Consider the following 12086-nt stretch of genomic DNA (forward strand, 5'->3'; position numbering starts at 1 on the left):
TCTTCTCTTGGGGCAGGAACTGGCCCGTCCTGGGTGTTTTGCTGCACTAGGAGCAGTGTGAGGCACCAGGGTGAGTGAGGGAGGCCGTTCAGGAGGTGTCTCAGCCTTGGGGAGGGCAGGGGGAGCTGCAGGGGGCAATAGCCACCAGGCCGGGGTCCCTAGTGTGTGCGAGAGCTGTGCCAGAAAATCCCCACTGCCCAATCAGTTCTTTGTCGGTAGCTGAGAGGCCAGCAGGGGCCGTGTGGCTCGGCTGCTGATTCTGAGGTCCCTTGGGGCTGAGGAGCTGAGAGGCCAGCTGCAGGAACAAGGCTGGCGTGCTGTCTGTAAGGTCCCTTCTGCAAGGGTTACGTGATTGGCTAGCAGGAGGCGTGTGGCTGGGAAGGTGCTGGTGAGGTGTCTTCTGGCTGAGCAGTTGTTGGGGCAGCAGCAGGTGCACGGCTGGGACGCGTGCTTTGGAGGTGACGTTGGCCGGAGCAGCTGGGAGGTGAGCATTTGGCTGATGGCTGAGGAAGTTATTGTGAGGTCACTTGTGTGTCAGGGGCTTGTAGGGCAGTGAGAGGCAGGCGGCTGGGAAGGTGGCCGTGAGGTCCTGTCTTTTGGAGTGGCTGATAGGGCAGCAAGAGGCAGGTGGCTGGGAAGGTGCTTGTGAGGTGACTGCAGAGAGAGCAGCCCCGGTTGCCCATGGCTGGGAAGTGACTCGGCGGTCCCGCCTGTCCCCGCAGTATGTAGGCCTGCAGCGTGGCTTAGACATTGGTGGTGAAATCTAGGCTTGACAGTGTGTGCGTGGTGTGGAAATTGTGCCCCATGAAAAGAGAGGGGCCTGGTGAGATTTGTCTGCAAGATGGGAATGCTCTTTCTGCCCTTGGATTGGTGGAGGTGGGAAGGGAGCAGGAGCAGAGGTGTGAGTGGATGTTCAGAGGAAGTGCTTGTTGCTCCCTCTTGGAGGACTAGAAGCAAACGGGAGGGCTGGATGTGCCACTGAGCTGTTCAGTGAGGCCTGCAGTTTCTGAAGCTCTTGCCTCATCAGCTGGGGCACAGCCTGGGTATTAGCTCACTCGTGGACCCTTCTTTCCAAATGACCCTCCTCTGAGATGAAATGCCAAGTGTGGATCTGCCGCTAATTTGGACAAAGGTCCCCTCTAGCCAGTGAGGTGGGCATAAAAGCAAGTGAGGCTCAGTTACTGCTAGACTGGTCTAGGAAGTGAGCAGGGAGGGGTTGGAGGGACACTAGACTTGGGAAAGACACAAAAAAATATCTTTTTAATAGTGTAGGCCCTATATAGAGAAGAAAACTTTAGAAACTACCATTAAAAATGCACCAGAAAGAAATTGAGAAAAAGGTTTAATGTTAATGAATATGTTGTTATACTTTCCAACTTCAAAATTGTTTGTTTTCTTGTTATCTTTCTTGATTTTTTTTCAGCCAGTTTTGGAAACTAACTGGGGATGTAGGCAGGTGATTGCTTTCCAGGACGTGAGGGAAAATCTCTCTGCTCTCTCCCTGGATGTGCTACCTCCATGGCAGTGACCTACTGAGCCCTGAGATGACACACGCTGAGGTCACAGTGGTCTTTTAGTGGTCTTTTAGGGGGATTTTGTGTGTGTGTGTGTGTGTGTGTGTGTGTTTTTTTAAGGAAAGAGATTTTCAGAACTGTGGTAGGATGCAGTTAGAGGGTCACAGATGTCTGGTGCTGTTTCTACTACCCTGGTGCCCTCTGCCCAGCCTCCATCTGCAGTTCCGAGGGGCTCCGATCTCCTGCTGCTCCCCTGGGAGAGCTTCCAGGCCCCGGCAGGAACCTCCGAGACACTGGGGCCTCTCCAAGTGCCACTGGGTGCTTGTGGTTCGACCCCTGAGCTCTGCCTGGAAAGGGAAAGAGTTAGTTTCAACATTTCAAAAATATGAACACGCATTCATCAACTCCAATGATTGAGTAACTTTAATGTCAGTGTTTTTGTATGATGAAAGAGTGGAATTCTTCAGGAAGGGTATTCATCTCAGGAGAAGAAATACTGATCTGCCCTTGACCTTGTGTTTCCACTGCTCGGTGTATTAGGCTGTGGATGTCATCTCAGTCATCTCCCACATATTTCCACATGTCCTGATTACATTGATCATTTCTAATGTCATCTTTGCATCTGATGACCTGGGCTTATGCACTTTCCCATAGTTTCCTACTTTTCCTCCTCCCCTTCCTCTGTATCATTCAGGTACCTCTCAACTCCCTAGTTGCTGCTCTGAGCTTCAGGGAGCCTGAAGCTTGTCTCGTCTTTCAGCAGTCTCATTGACCCTTCAAAAAACTCCCTAACTGTGTTTCTATCTCACCTTGCTTGTCTATTTGTGAAGAACATGTCAAGGAAGGTTATTCCTTGCAGACTGTGGACCTCAGTGGAGGCAACTTGTCCTTGACATACACTTGAAGATTGTATTCTATTTCTTAGGACATTGCATATTTCTTAGGACACTACATCATGTTTATTCTTGTGTAATCAGAATTGAGACAAATCCTTCTGTGTCTGTTTGCAGCTAATTTTCTAAGGAAAGCAGGTGGGAATTGGTGCCCAGGAGCTGTAACATTCAGCTACAGGCTTGAGTGGGAAAAGGCTAGATGTTAAGCTGAGTGAGGGAAGTCCCCAGGGGCTGAGGAGAGAAATGTGAGGGCTGGGGAGGTGGGGAGGAAGGTTGTCCATACATGTCTCCTATCCAAAACACTGCTTTTCCTGCATGTCCAGGCTTCATCAGGGGACCCTGTGGGTCAGTGTGAATTGGAAGAGGTGGGTATCACTTCCCCTGAAACCTGAAGAATAAAAAAATCTTGAAAAGCAGACATCTCTCAGGTGCTCCTTGAAATCTTCCTCTTTTCAATGCCCTCCTGAACACTTGCCAATTAGCCACAGCAGAACTGAAGAACTGAAGAAAAGGATGGAAAGAGACAGGGGTTGTTAGGGCTTTTTGCATTTTAATGACCCCTCGCGGGTATTTAGGGCTGAGCCCATGACCCTTGGATGCTGAGAGGAGGGTGAAGAAACCTCTCCAGAAGTTGAAGTGAGAAGTAAATCCCAAGTTTCTTGGAGTGTTAAGGAGTCCCCCTGAGGGCCATTACTGACAAAGCCTCCCCAGGGGGCTGATGAGAGCACAAAGCTGGAGGCCCTGATTGCAGGTAGGCCAAGGCAGTGTGCAGGTGCCTCTGTGATGCCAAGTCAGCCTTGATGTGTGTTTTATCAAGCAGATCAGCCAAGCCCCACAGCCAGCCCCTGGGAAGGGTGGTGACTTCCCTCACATGTCTCTCAGGGATCTTCCTGGGGGCAATGTGAGGGTGAGCATGTGCACCGCCGAATGCAGGACAACAATATGGCACCTCTTGGTCCTGTGGACAAGGTGGCAGCAAGGCCCCAGGGAGATAAGGAAACTGCTTCTCGTAGTCGGTGGTGTCAGAGACAGCAACCATAGCCGAGAGGCCAGAGACCTCGGTTCTGTTGGAGGCTTTCAGCCACGGTAGTGCCCTCAGCTGTCTCCACCACAGGCTGTCCGACACTATCCCATGCCTGTGCCTGCATCCCTGCAGCCTGTAGACACCCAACATGCTTCCTCCCCTTGCTCTATCCCCGGGATCTCTCCATATTTACTGAGGTCTCTCTATCCTTGCTGGTGTTCGTTTAAACACAAAGGCATGGGGTGACCTCAGAGGCCTCATGGGGTGACCTGTTGTACCAAAGCACTACCCTTCAAGTGACATGTCTTTTTCCTGAAGCCCAGGCTGTACCTCTCAAGATGCAGTTTGTGGCCCTTTCTCCTTTTCATGCTCTTTCCTAATACCAACAAAAGCTCCATCCCCTCGGAAACCGCCCTTCAAGCAGTCCCAGGCTACTACTATATTCCATTTGTCTTTGACACTTCACCAGGCTGAAGAATCCCAGGTCCCTCTGCCTCTCCGTACAGACCGTGGCCTTCAGGCCCCCAACCCCATCTTGGCAGACCTCCTCTGGACCCTCTCCATGTTCCTCCCCATTCCTCCAGCACAGGGCAGCCCACAGTGGGACACACTATCCCACATGTGGCCACACCAGTGCTGAGTCGAGGGGGAGAAGAACTGCCCTTGTCTCGATGGCTATGCACTTCCTAATGCAGCCCTCTATGCAGCTGGCCTCCTTTGTGGTGAGCACGCAGCACTGGCTCATAGGGCATCCCTCGTGTAACATCCAGGCCCTCCTCCTCAGGGTCACTCTTCTGCCGGTCAGGTCTCAGCCTGTCCTGATGCACAGGCTGTTCTGCCCCCTGAGGCAAGATCTGACACTTCTCCTTGCACAACATCATGAAGTTTTTGTTGGCCAAAACCCCAAGTTTCTCAAGGCCCCTCTGGACTCAGGCTCCTCTGGGTCAGCTGTTAATGTGTATGTGCTGATGGCTCATCCTATCTTGCAGTGCCTCTGGCAGGGTAACAGCATGAGGACCTGCAGGACACTACACATAATAAAAGGCAGCACCAGTTTCAAGGCCCTAGTGGTAAAAGTAGAAATCACCATGGCAACCATGTCAGACAAGCCAAATGAATGCACAAAGAAAGGAAACCCAGGGCCAATGGGGAAACAGAGGTCGGCTGACTGCATGGGAGGGGATCAGGAGAGTAAAAGAAGAATTTAGAAGGGAGAAAAGAGGGACAAAATGCAATAAAAGGTGAGGGAAAAGAAAACTGAAGGTGATTTGGGGGTGGCTGCCAAGCAGCCCTCAATCTGAATGCCTCTGACCAGAGCGGGACAAGGATCATGCAGCTGATCTGGTGATCCTTTTGGGAGACCTACTTCCATAGTCACGAGGAAGCTGAAGGTTTTCCCTAGGGTCAACAAGGGAAGACCTGAGGTGGAAGGACATGCAGAATCATTCAGGCAGGTTGGGAGGGGCCTGCGGAGGTCTCTAGTCCAGCCTCCTTCCCACAGCAGGGTGTGTATCAGCTCCATCCAGGTTGCTCAAGGCTTTACTCTTTTAGGACTTGAAAACCTCTGAGGGTGGAGATGGCACCACCTCTCTGGAAAACCTGCCCCAGTGCTTGACTGTCTGGATGGGTCAAAAGTTTCTCCTTATCCTCAGCCTGAAGCTCTCTAGTTTCAGCTAACGCCCATTGGGGCCTCATCCTCCCATTGTGCACAATGGTGAAGAGCCTGACTCCACCTTCTTGGTGACATCCTGGAAGGTACGGGGAGGCTGTGATTAGGTCTGCGCAAAGCCTTCCCTTCTTCAGGCTGAACAAGGCCCATTCCCTCAGCCTCTCCTCACAGGGCAAGTGCTCTGGTGCCTGGGCTCCTTGGGGGTGTGCCACCAAACTCACTCCATGTCATCAACAGTGTTCTTCTACACAGGACCCCAAATGGCTGTAGTATCTGGATGTGCTCTAACAGGTGTGGAGTAGAGGGGGATAATCCCTTCCCTCAATTTCCCAACTGTGCTCTTGTTCAGGCAGCCCAGGACACTGTGGCCTCCGTTGATGCCAGGACATGCTGCTGGCTCTCGCTCACTTTGCTGCCACAAAGACTGCCAGGTCCTTCTCTGCAGAGCTGCTGCCCATCTGGCCACTCCCCAGCCCAGATCACTGCAGGGTGTTTTGTGTACCCCAGGTGCAGGACTTGACATTTGTTTCATCTGTGAATTCCATAAAGGTCCTGGCAATGCATGCCTCAACAAGATGTGAGACAATGTCAAACCCCTTGCTACAACTGTGGTAAATGACATCCACTACTCTCCCCTCCTCCACAAGGACAGACCTTTGACGACAGAAGGTAATCAAACTGATCAGGAATGCTTTACCTCCAGTAAATCCATGAGGACTGTTCACAGTCACCTTCTTCCTGTGCCCAGAAATGTGATGCCAGAGGACTCATTCCATGACACACTCCTCACTAAAGTGTGGCTAAATGGCCTGCAGCTCCCTGATTTGTCCATGTGGCCTTTTTTGAAGATGGGCACAACATATTCCTTCTTCAGCTCATTGGGACCTCCCCTGATCTCCACAACCTTTCAAAGGTGACAGACAGCAGTCTTGTTGTGATAGTGGCCAGCTCTCTCAGTGTCCTCAGATGCAGCTCATCCAGTCCTGCGGACTTGTATGGGTTGAGTTCTTTCAAGTCATCCCTCACTCCATCATCACTCACTGTTGGTTGTTTTCCTCTGCCCGATCCAGCAGTGAGCCAACATTTTCCTTTTTACTCTTTTATTGACCCTGAAGCAGTAGCAGCTCTTCTTCATGCCCTTGTCATCCGCTTCAAGTGTCTACCCTTGGGGAGCTTTGGCTTCCCTAACACCATCCCTGCTTCGCTGGACAATATTTTTGAATTCCTCCGTTGCAGTCCCTCCCTCCTTCTGCTTCCAGTATGCTGCCTGATTGCCCTGGAGTTCAGTCCTGACTTTCCAGTGCGGCCAAGCCAATCTTTCAAGCTGTCTATTAGTTTTACTGAGGGCCTAAGGCCGGCAAGAAACAGTGCTCAGCTGAACAGGAGAGGGGTTTGCTGCCTGAGCTGATTCTGCACCACCTTGGGGCCTGTAACAGAGGTGAACCAATCTCCAGGAAGGACAAGGTGCCACTAAAGAAGTCCCTAGGTCTGGGCCGCCTTTGATCCAGACATCCCGAGGACATCCTTAGCCCAGTCCCTGTTCATATCATGTGAGGGGGTGAGAAGAGGTTCAGAAGGAGAAGAGCTAGGAGGGTTGGAGAGTGCAGAGACCTGAGTGGAGACTCTGCTGTGATGTGCCTCCCAGTCCTGCAGCACCCCTGGCTGTAGCTGGGAAGGACCTTGCCTCCATGCCATGGTGTTGGTGTTCAGTTGCTGGCATGCAGGCCCCAAACCCCTTTGAGAGACTCTGTGGGGTCAGCCCTGAACCCACTCCACCAGCCCATGGCTTCCCTGGAGGTCCTGTGTCGTATGAGCCAGCCACTTGCAGATCCTGCTGGGCACCCCAGGCACCTGGCATGGTGCTAGAGGCTTTTTTTATTGCCTGAAAATGAGAGCCCCAAATTAACTAGAGTATCTGCAAAGCCGGGATGTGCCTGTGTCTTGGCTTTGTGGTGACTTGAGCTGCAGTATATACAGCTGGTGGAGCCTGGAGAGTGACCTGGCTGTCCTTCTGGTGAATTCCTCCTTTTGGTCAGCTGAACAGCTCTGTGAGCTCCATAGAAACACATGGCTAAGGAAGGTTCAGACACTGAAAATATTTGGTGTAGTTTCAGATGGCCAAGGGAACCCACCCCACCACCCCTCTGGCCCACAGCTGAGGCTCAGGCAGGGTGTGGGTGTCTTAGAATTGCTCCATCACAGCTGGCACACACACAGACACAGGACTTGGACCAAGCCTGGAAGCTCAGCCATCACCAGGGCTGTGGGTGCGAGCTGCTGACTCCCCTCTCCACCCCTATTGCTCATGGTGGCAGCTCAGACAAGGGCTTGCATGCAGGCACCTGTTTTGGGCACAGCTGAGCTGAGGCCAGAGGGATCCCACCTGCTAGGGGGTTGTGGGCTGCCTGGGAGGGAGCTGAATCCCCCTGCTGCCCAAGGCCTGCCAAGCTGAGATGAACCACCTGCATTTGCTCCTCTGAATCCCTGCCCTGTGCAGGGGAAATGACCCCCTCCCTCTCCCTCTCCCTCTCCCTGCCCAGGTCTCCTGCCTGGTGCTGGGCCAGGAATAGGGCTTGAGAGAGGGGAACATGTCCCCCTCTCTCCACCTCTGTCCCCTGATGGGATCAAGCACACTGCTGAAATCAGTCTTCCTCCACAGCCCGGAGAGGGACTGGAGGTGATGAGCACACTTGCAAGAGCATTTCCCAGAGGGGACCACGCTGCCACTCAGGAGCTGTCAGCCTTGGAGCCCCAGGACAATCTCGAGGGAGCCCGAGGGGCAGAGGAAGTCACGCCTGCAGCTGTGTCCCTGCTCCTGAGTGGGGCCAGGCTCCTGGGACAGAGGGAGCTGGTGGCACCGTGGCAGCAGTGCCCATGTGCCCAGCTGTGTGCAGGAGCAGCTCCTCTGCCAAGAGCAGCAGGGCTGTGGGCACTGCCTGCTGCTGCTGAGAGGAGCTGCGAGAAGGCAGAGAGAAGTGGAAGGCAGTGTGGAGTGGGAGGAGAGAGGAGAGCTCCTTGTGGGAGACATCTTCCCAGCCCTTTGCATGGTGAGTGTCTGGCTGCAGGGCAATGGGGTTGTGAGGATCGCTCTCCCGGCTTCTGCAGGGCAGAAGAGGGAGAGAGGCTTCAGAGCAGGGATGTCCTGCCCCACTGTCCCCGGGACAGGGCGTGCTGCTTCCTTCTGCCGGGGCTGGTGCAGGAGTGTGAAGCTGGGGTATAGTCCCAGGTGCAGTGTCCCTGCCACCGCGGGGTGTTGTGTGCCCGGGGCAGTGACTCTGCTGCCTGCGTGGGTCAGCACTCAGCCTGCCTGGGCAGCAAGCTGTGGTGCTGCAGGGAGAAGGTCTGGGTGGGAGGAGCGACCCCCCAGCAGGGCAGGTTCATTGTCCCACTGAGAGGGTGCTGCGTGGGTCAGGGCTGCCCACAGCTCTCGCTCACCATGAGGATATTTGGAGAGTGGAGTTTTCCAGAGGACTTGTCTCTGCCTGGTGGGAATGGAAATGCAGCAGTGAGGTGTAATCCCAGGGCTGAGCCTCTTCACCAGCACACTGAAGGGTGACAACACCTGCAAGGAAGCTCAGCAAGTGCCTTCACCACCCCTCAGCCTGCAGGCACCACCAACATCACCTTGCCAGTCTCATGGGAGATCTTCTGGTCTGCTGTTTAGCTCCTGCACACAGGGATATGCTGCTGGGCAGCTTCCTGCTGCTTGGAGGTTTCTGTAGGGCAGAGCTGGGATCACAGTGGGTGGGATGGGGTCTGTGTGGGGACAGAGGAAGAGCTCCCAGCAAGCACACCTCCAAGCAGCAGAGAGATGGTCCGAGAGGGAGAGGAAACTGCTACCTGAAACCTCATGCGAGGTTGGGGTGCAGGAAATGCTCTGCCAGCCCCAGCAGTGCAGATGCTTTCCCCTCCGCAAGCCCCCTGCATCTGTCCCCTGCCACCCAGCAGAGCCCTCTGCCCTCAAGGTCGAGGGATCTAGCACCCAAATTTTCTTTTTGGCAGCCAGAGCCCCAGAAGACGAGAGGAGCAGCTCTCCTGTCACATGCCCATTTCCTAAACCGTGACTAAGGGACTGAGGACAACTGCCCTGTGATGTCTCCATCTGGGAGGTGGTGTGCACAGCTGGGTTAGGGCAAGACCTTGCCCAGTATCTCTGTCTCTTTCTCTCTTTGCCACCCTAGGCAGAAGCATCAAGGTGTTGCTCCTTGCTTCTCCCCCTGTCCGGGCCGCTCTTGTTCTTGCTCGGGGGCTTTCTGGGGATGACATTTGCAGCTGCAGACTGTAACACAGACCCTGTGGTTTTAGCCATAGAGCTGTCTCTGCAGATGGAGCGAGAGGAGGAAGTCTCCTTCTTGCTTGTGGGGCTCAAAGGAGCAGAGTGTGTGGGGCTGACTGTCCCTTCAGGATAGCCCTCCTTTAAGACCCTTGACCCTCCCTGGGGTGTGCTGCCAGACTGTGTGCTGCTGTGTCCTGCTGGAGGACATGTGTGATAGCTGAATGTCCCATGCAGAAGCCCCAGAGGTGCTAAGGAACTGGAACTGCTGCTGGCGGTGGCTGTGTGTGGGCAGCTGAAATAAGCCCTGTGTGTCTTTGGCTACAAGCTGACTGTTGAGAGCTCCCTCTGTCTCAGAGCCACATCACCAAGTCCTTCTGATCATCAGAGCCATGCGCGATGTCACACCCTCTCCATCACTCTCAGAACATGTGAGCTGAGAAAGGGAGGAGAGTTTGGAGGTGTGTGCTGTGCAAGGGGACACCACTGTCAGCACAGGCCACTTTCCTTTCAGGGTAAGTTGTGGCTGAGATTGTCCTGTGGCTGAGAGAGGTGCATGCCCAAGGCAGCAGTTTTTCTGTAAGGAGATGTTTTAGTTCCAGAAAAGGTAGAAAAGGGGAATATTTTTTTTTCCCAGCGCTTTAACCATGTGAGTTAGACAGCAGTATATTTTAGTGAGTATTTGACAAAGGGCACTTTGGACACATAGCGACATTAAGATTTAATCCTGAGACACCACAGCACAGACTGGAAAAATCATAACTTTCCCGGTTTGCATGTTCGGCTCAGCTTGAGAGCCACCAGTGTAGCCTTGCTAAATAATTCCCTCTTTATAAATACTGATAGACATCAACATTATCAGCCTTTGACTCTTATGTCTGTTTATTTCTTAAAAGTGCAAAACAGATTCATGAGACTTCTTACTCTTTTCCTCTTTACATGGTAGAGATCCCCACTCCTGGGCTCTTCCTACCACTAACCACCGTCATTCACAGAGACGTGAGGCCAGTGGCAGGACTCCCCTTGACTCTAGAAGGGCCAGGGCTGCAAGTCTGGCCTCTTTCTTGTGAGGAACAGGAACAAAGTATTCACTGCACTGGTTAAACATTATTGGCTGATGGTTCCTGTCTTAAGGTCGTATCGCTTCTACATTTGATAAGATGAAGATAAAGCTCTGCCAGATTCTCTCCAGCCTCGGTTAGGGACTGATTGATTGCCATCTTCCACACAAGATGGTGAACATTATCATGTCAATGGCATTCAGAGACATATCTCCGACTAACTGAAGTAAGAGAGATCAGGTTGTTATGGCTCTGTGACTTCTTCATCGTCCTTGCGCTTGAAGAATTGATTCTGCTACGGTTAAAGAATTTTGCCAACTCACAGCAATTTTAAAGGTGCATATTCCTACCCTGCAGAGCAGACCAACAAGCAAGATCCCTCCCCTACTTAACCCCCAAAGTGAAGCTGTTACTTGGGTGGTCAACATGCCTCTGAACTGGATGTGGCTGAACAGCCCTCCTACATCATAGCAGGACTGATGCCTCTGGAGCCGTTGGGCAGAGGTCCCTGCTCCTCGTGGCACACTCAGCCAGCACAAAGTGGGGCTCTGGACAGGGAGTGGAACAAAGGTGCTGCTGAGAAGGAGAAAAGCAATGTGTGTGCGGAAGTGAGTGGGGGGGAATGTCTGTAAGAAAGGGAAAGAATTTTGTCCAGAGAGGGTCTTTCCTGACTTGTCACTGTCTTTTTTCTCCTTGGACAGTCCTACATGCCTGGAGAGAGCAAAATGTCCAGTCTCAGCTCCTTCAACCACTTCCTGCTTGTGGCGTTTGCAGACACACGGGAGCTGCAGCTCTTGCACTTCTCGCTCTTCCTGGGCATCTACCTGGCTGCCCTCCTGGCCAACGGCCTCATCATCACAGCCGTAGCCTGCCACCACCGCCTCCACACCCCCATGTACTTCTTCCTCCTCCACCTCGCCCTCCTCGACCTGGCCTCCATCTCCACCACTGTCCCCAAATCCATGGCCAATTCCCTGAGGGACACCACGGCCATTTCAAACTCGGGATGTGCTGCCCAGATGTTTTTGTTTGCCTTATTCATGTCAGCTGAGTGTTCTCTTCTCACAGTCATGGCCTATGACCGCTACGTTGCCATCTGCAGACCCCTGCACTACGGGACCCTCCTGGGCACCAGAGCTTGTGTCAAGATGGCAGCTGCTGCCTGGGCCAGTGGTTTTCTCCATGCTCTCCTGCACACTGCCAACACATTTTCCATTCCTCTCTGCCAAGGCAATGTCCTGGACCAGTTCTTCTGTGAGATTCCCCAACTCCTCAAGCTCTCCTGCTCACACTCCTACCTCCGGGAAGTGTGGGCGCTTGTGTTTAATGTTTGTTCAGGCTTTGGGTGTTTCGTTTTCATTGTGCTGTCCTATGTGCAGATCTTCAGAGCTGTGCTGAGGATGCCCTCTGAGCAGGGAAGGCACAAAGCCTTCTCCATGTGCCTCCCGCACCTGGCCGTGGTCTCCCTCTTCATCAGTACTGCAGTGTTTGCCTACCTAAAGCCCTCCTCCATCTCCTCTCCAGGTCTGGATCTGGTGCTGGCCGTTCTGTACTCGGTGGTTCCTCCAACAGTGAACCCCTTCCTCTGCAGCATGAGGAACAAGGAGCTCAAGGATGCCCTGGAGAAACTCTTGCAATCAGTGCAATGTTAG

At 53.2% G+C, this 12086-nt stretch overlaps 1 protein-coding gene across 1 annotated transcript; it reads left to right on the plus strand.

Annotated features, from left to right (window-relative positions):
* Positions 1-11159: 11159 nt before the first annotated feature.
* LOC138062748 (olfactory receptor 14J1-like) lies at positions 11160-12086 on the plus strand. Its single transcript, XM_068921754.1, has one exon. The coding sequence runs from the start codon at positions 11160-11162 to the stop codon at positions 12084-12086; it is 927 nt and encodes a 308-aa protein (XP_068777855.1).

This window comes from Struthio camelus, chromosome 29 (assembly GCF_040807025.1).
Source record: "Struthio camelus isolate bStrCam1 chromosome 29, bStrCam1.hap1, whole genome shotgun sequence".
NCBI lineage: Eukaryota > Metazoa > Chordata > Aves > Struthioniformes > Struthionidae > Struthio > Struthio camelus.

Excerpts from the sequence above, each read along its gene's own strand:
- LOC138062748 (XM_068921754.1), top strand. The coding sequence starts at position 11,160 with ATGTCCAGTCTCAGCTCCTTCAACCACTTCCTGCTTGTGGCGTTTGCA.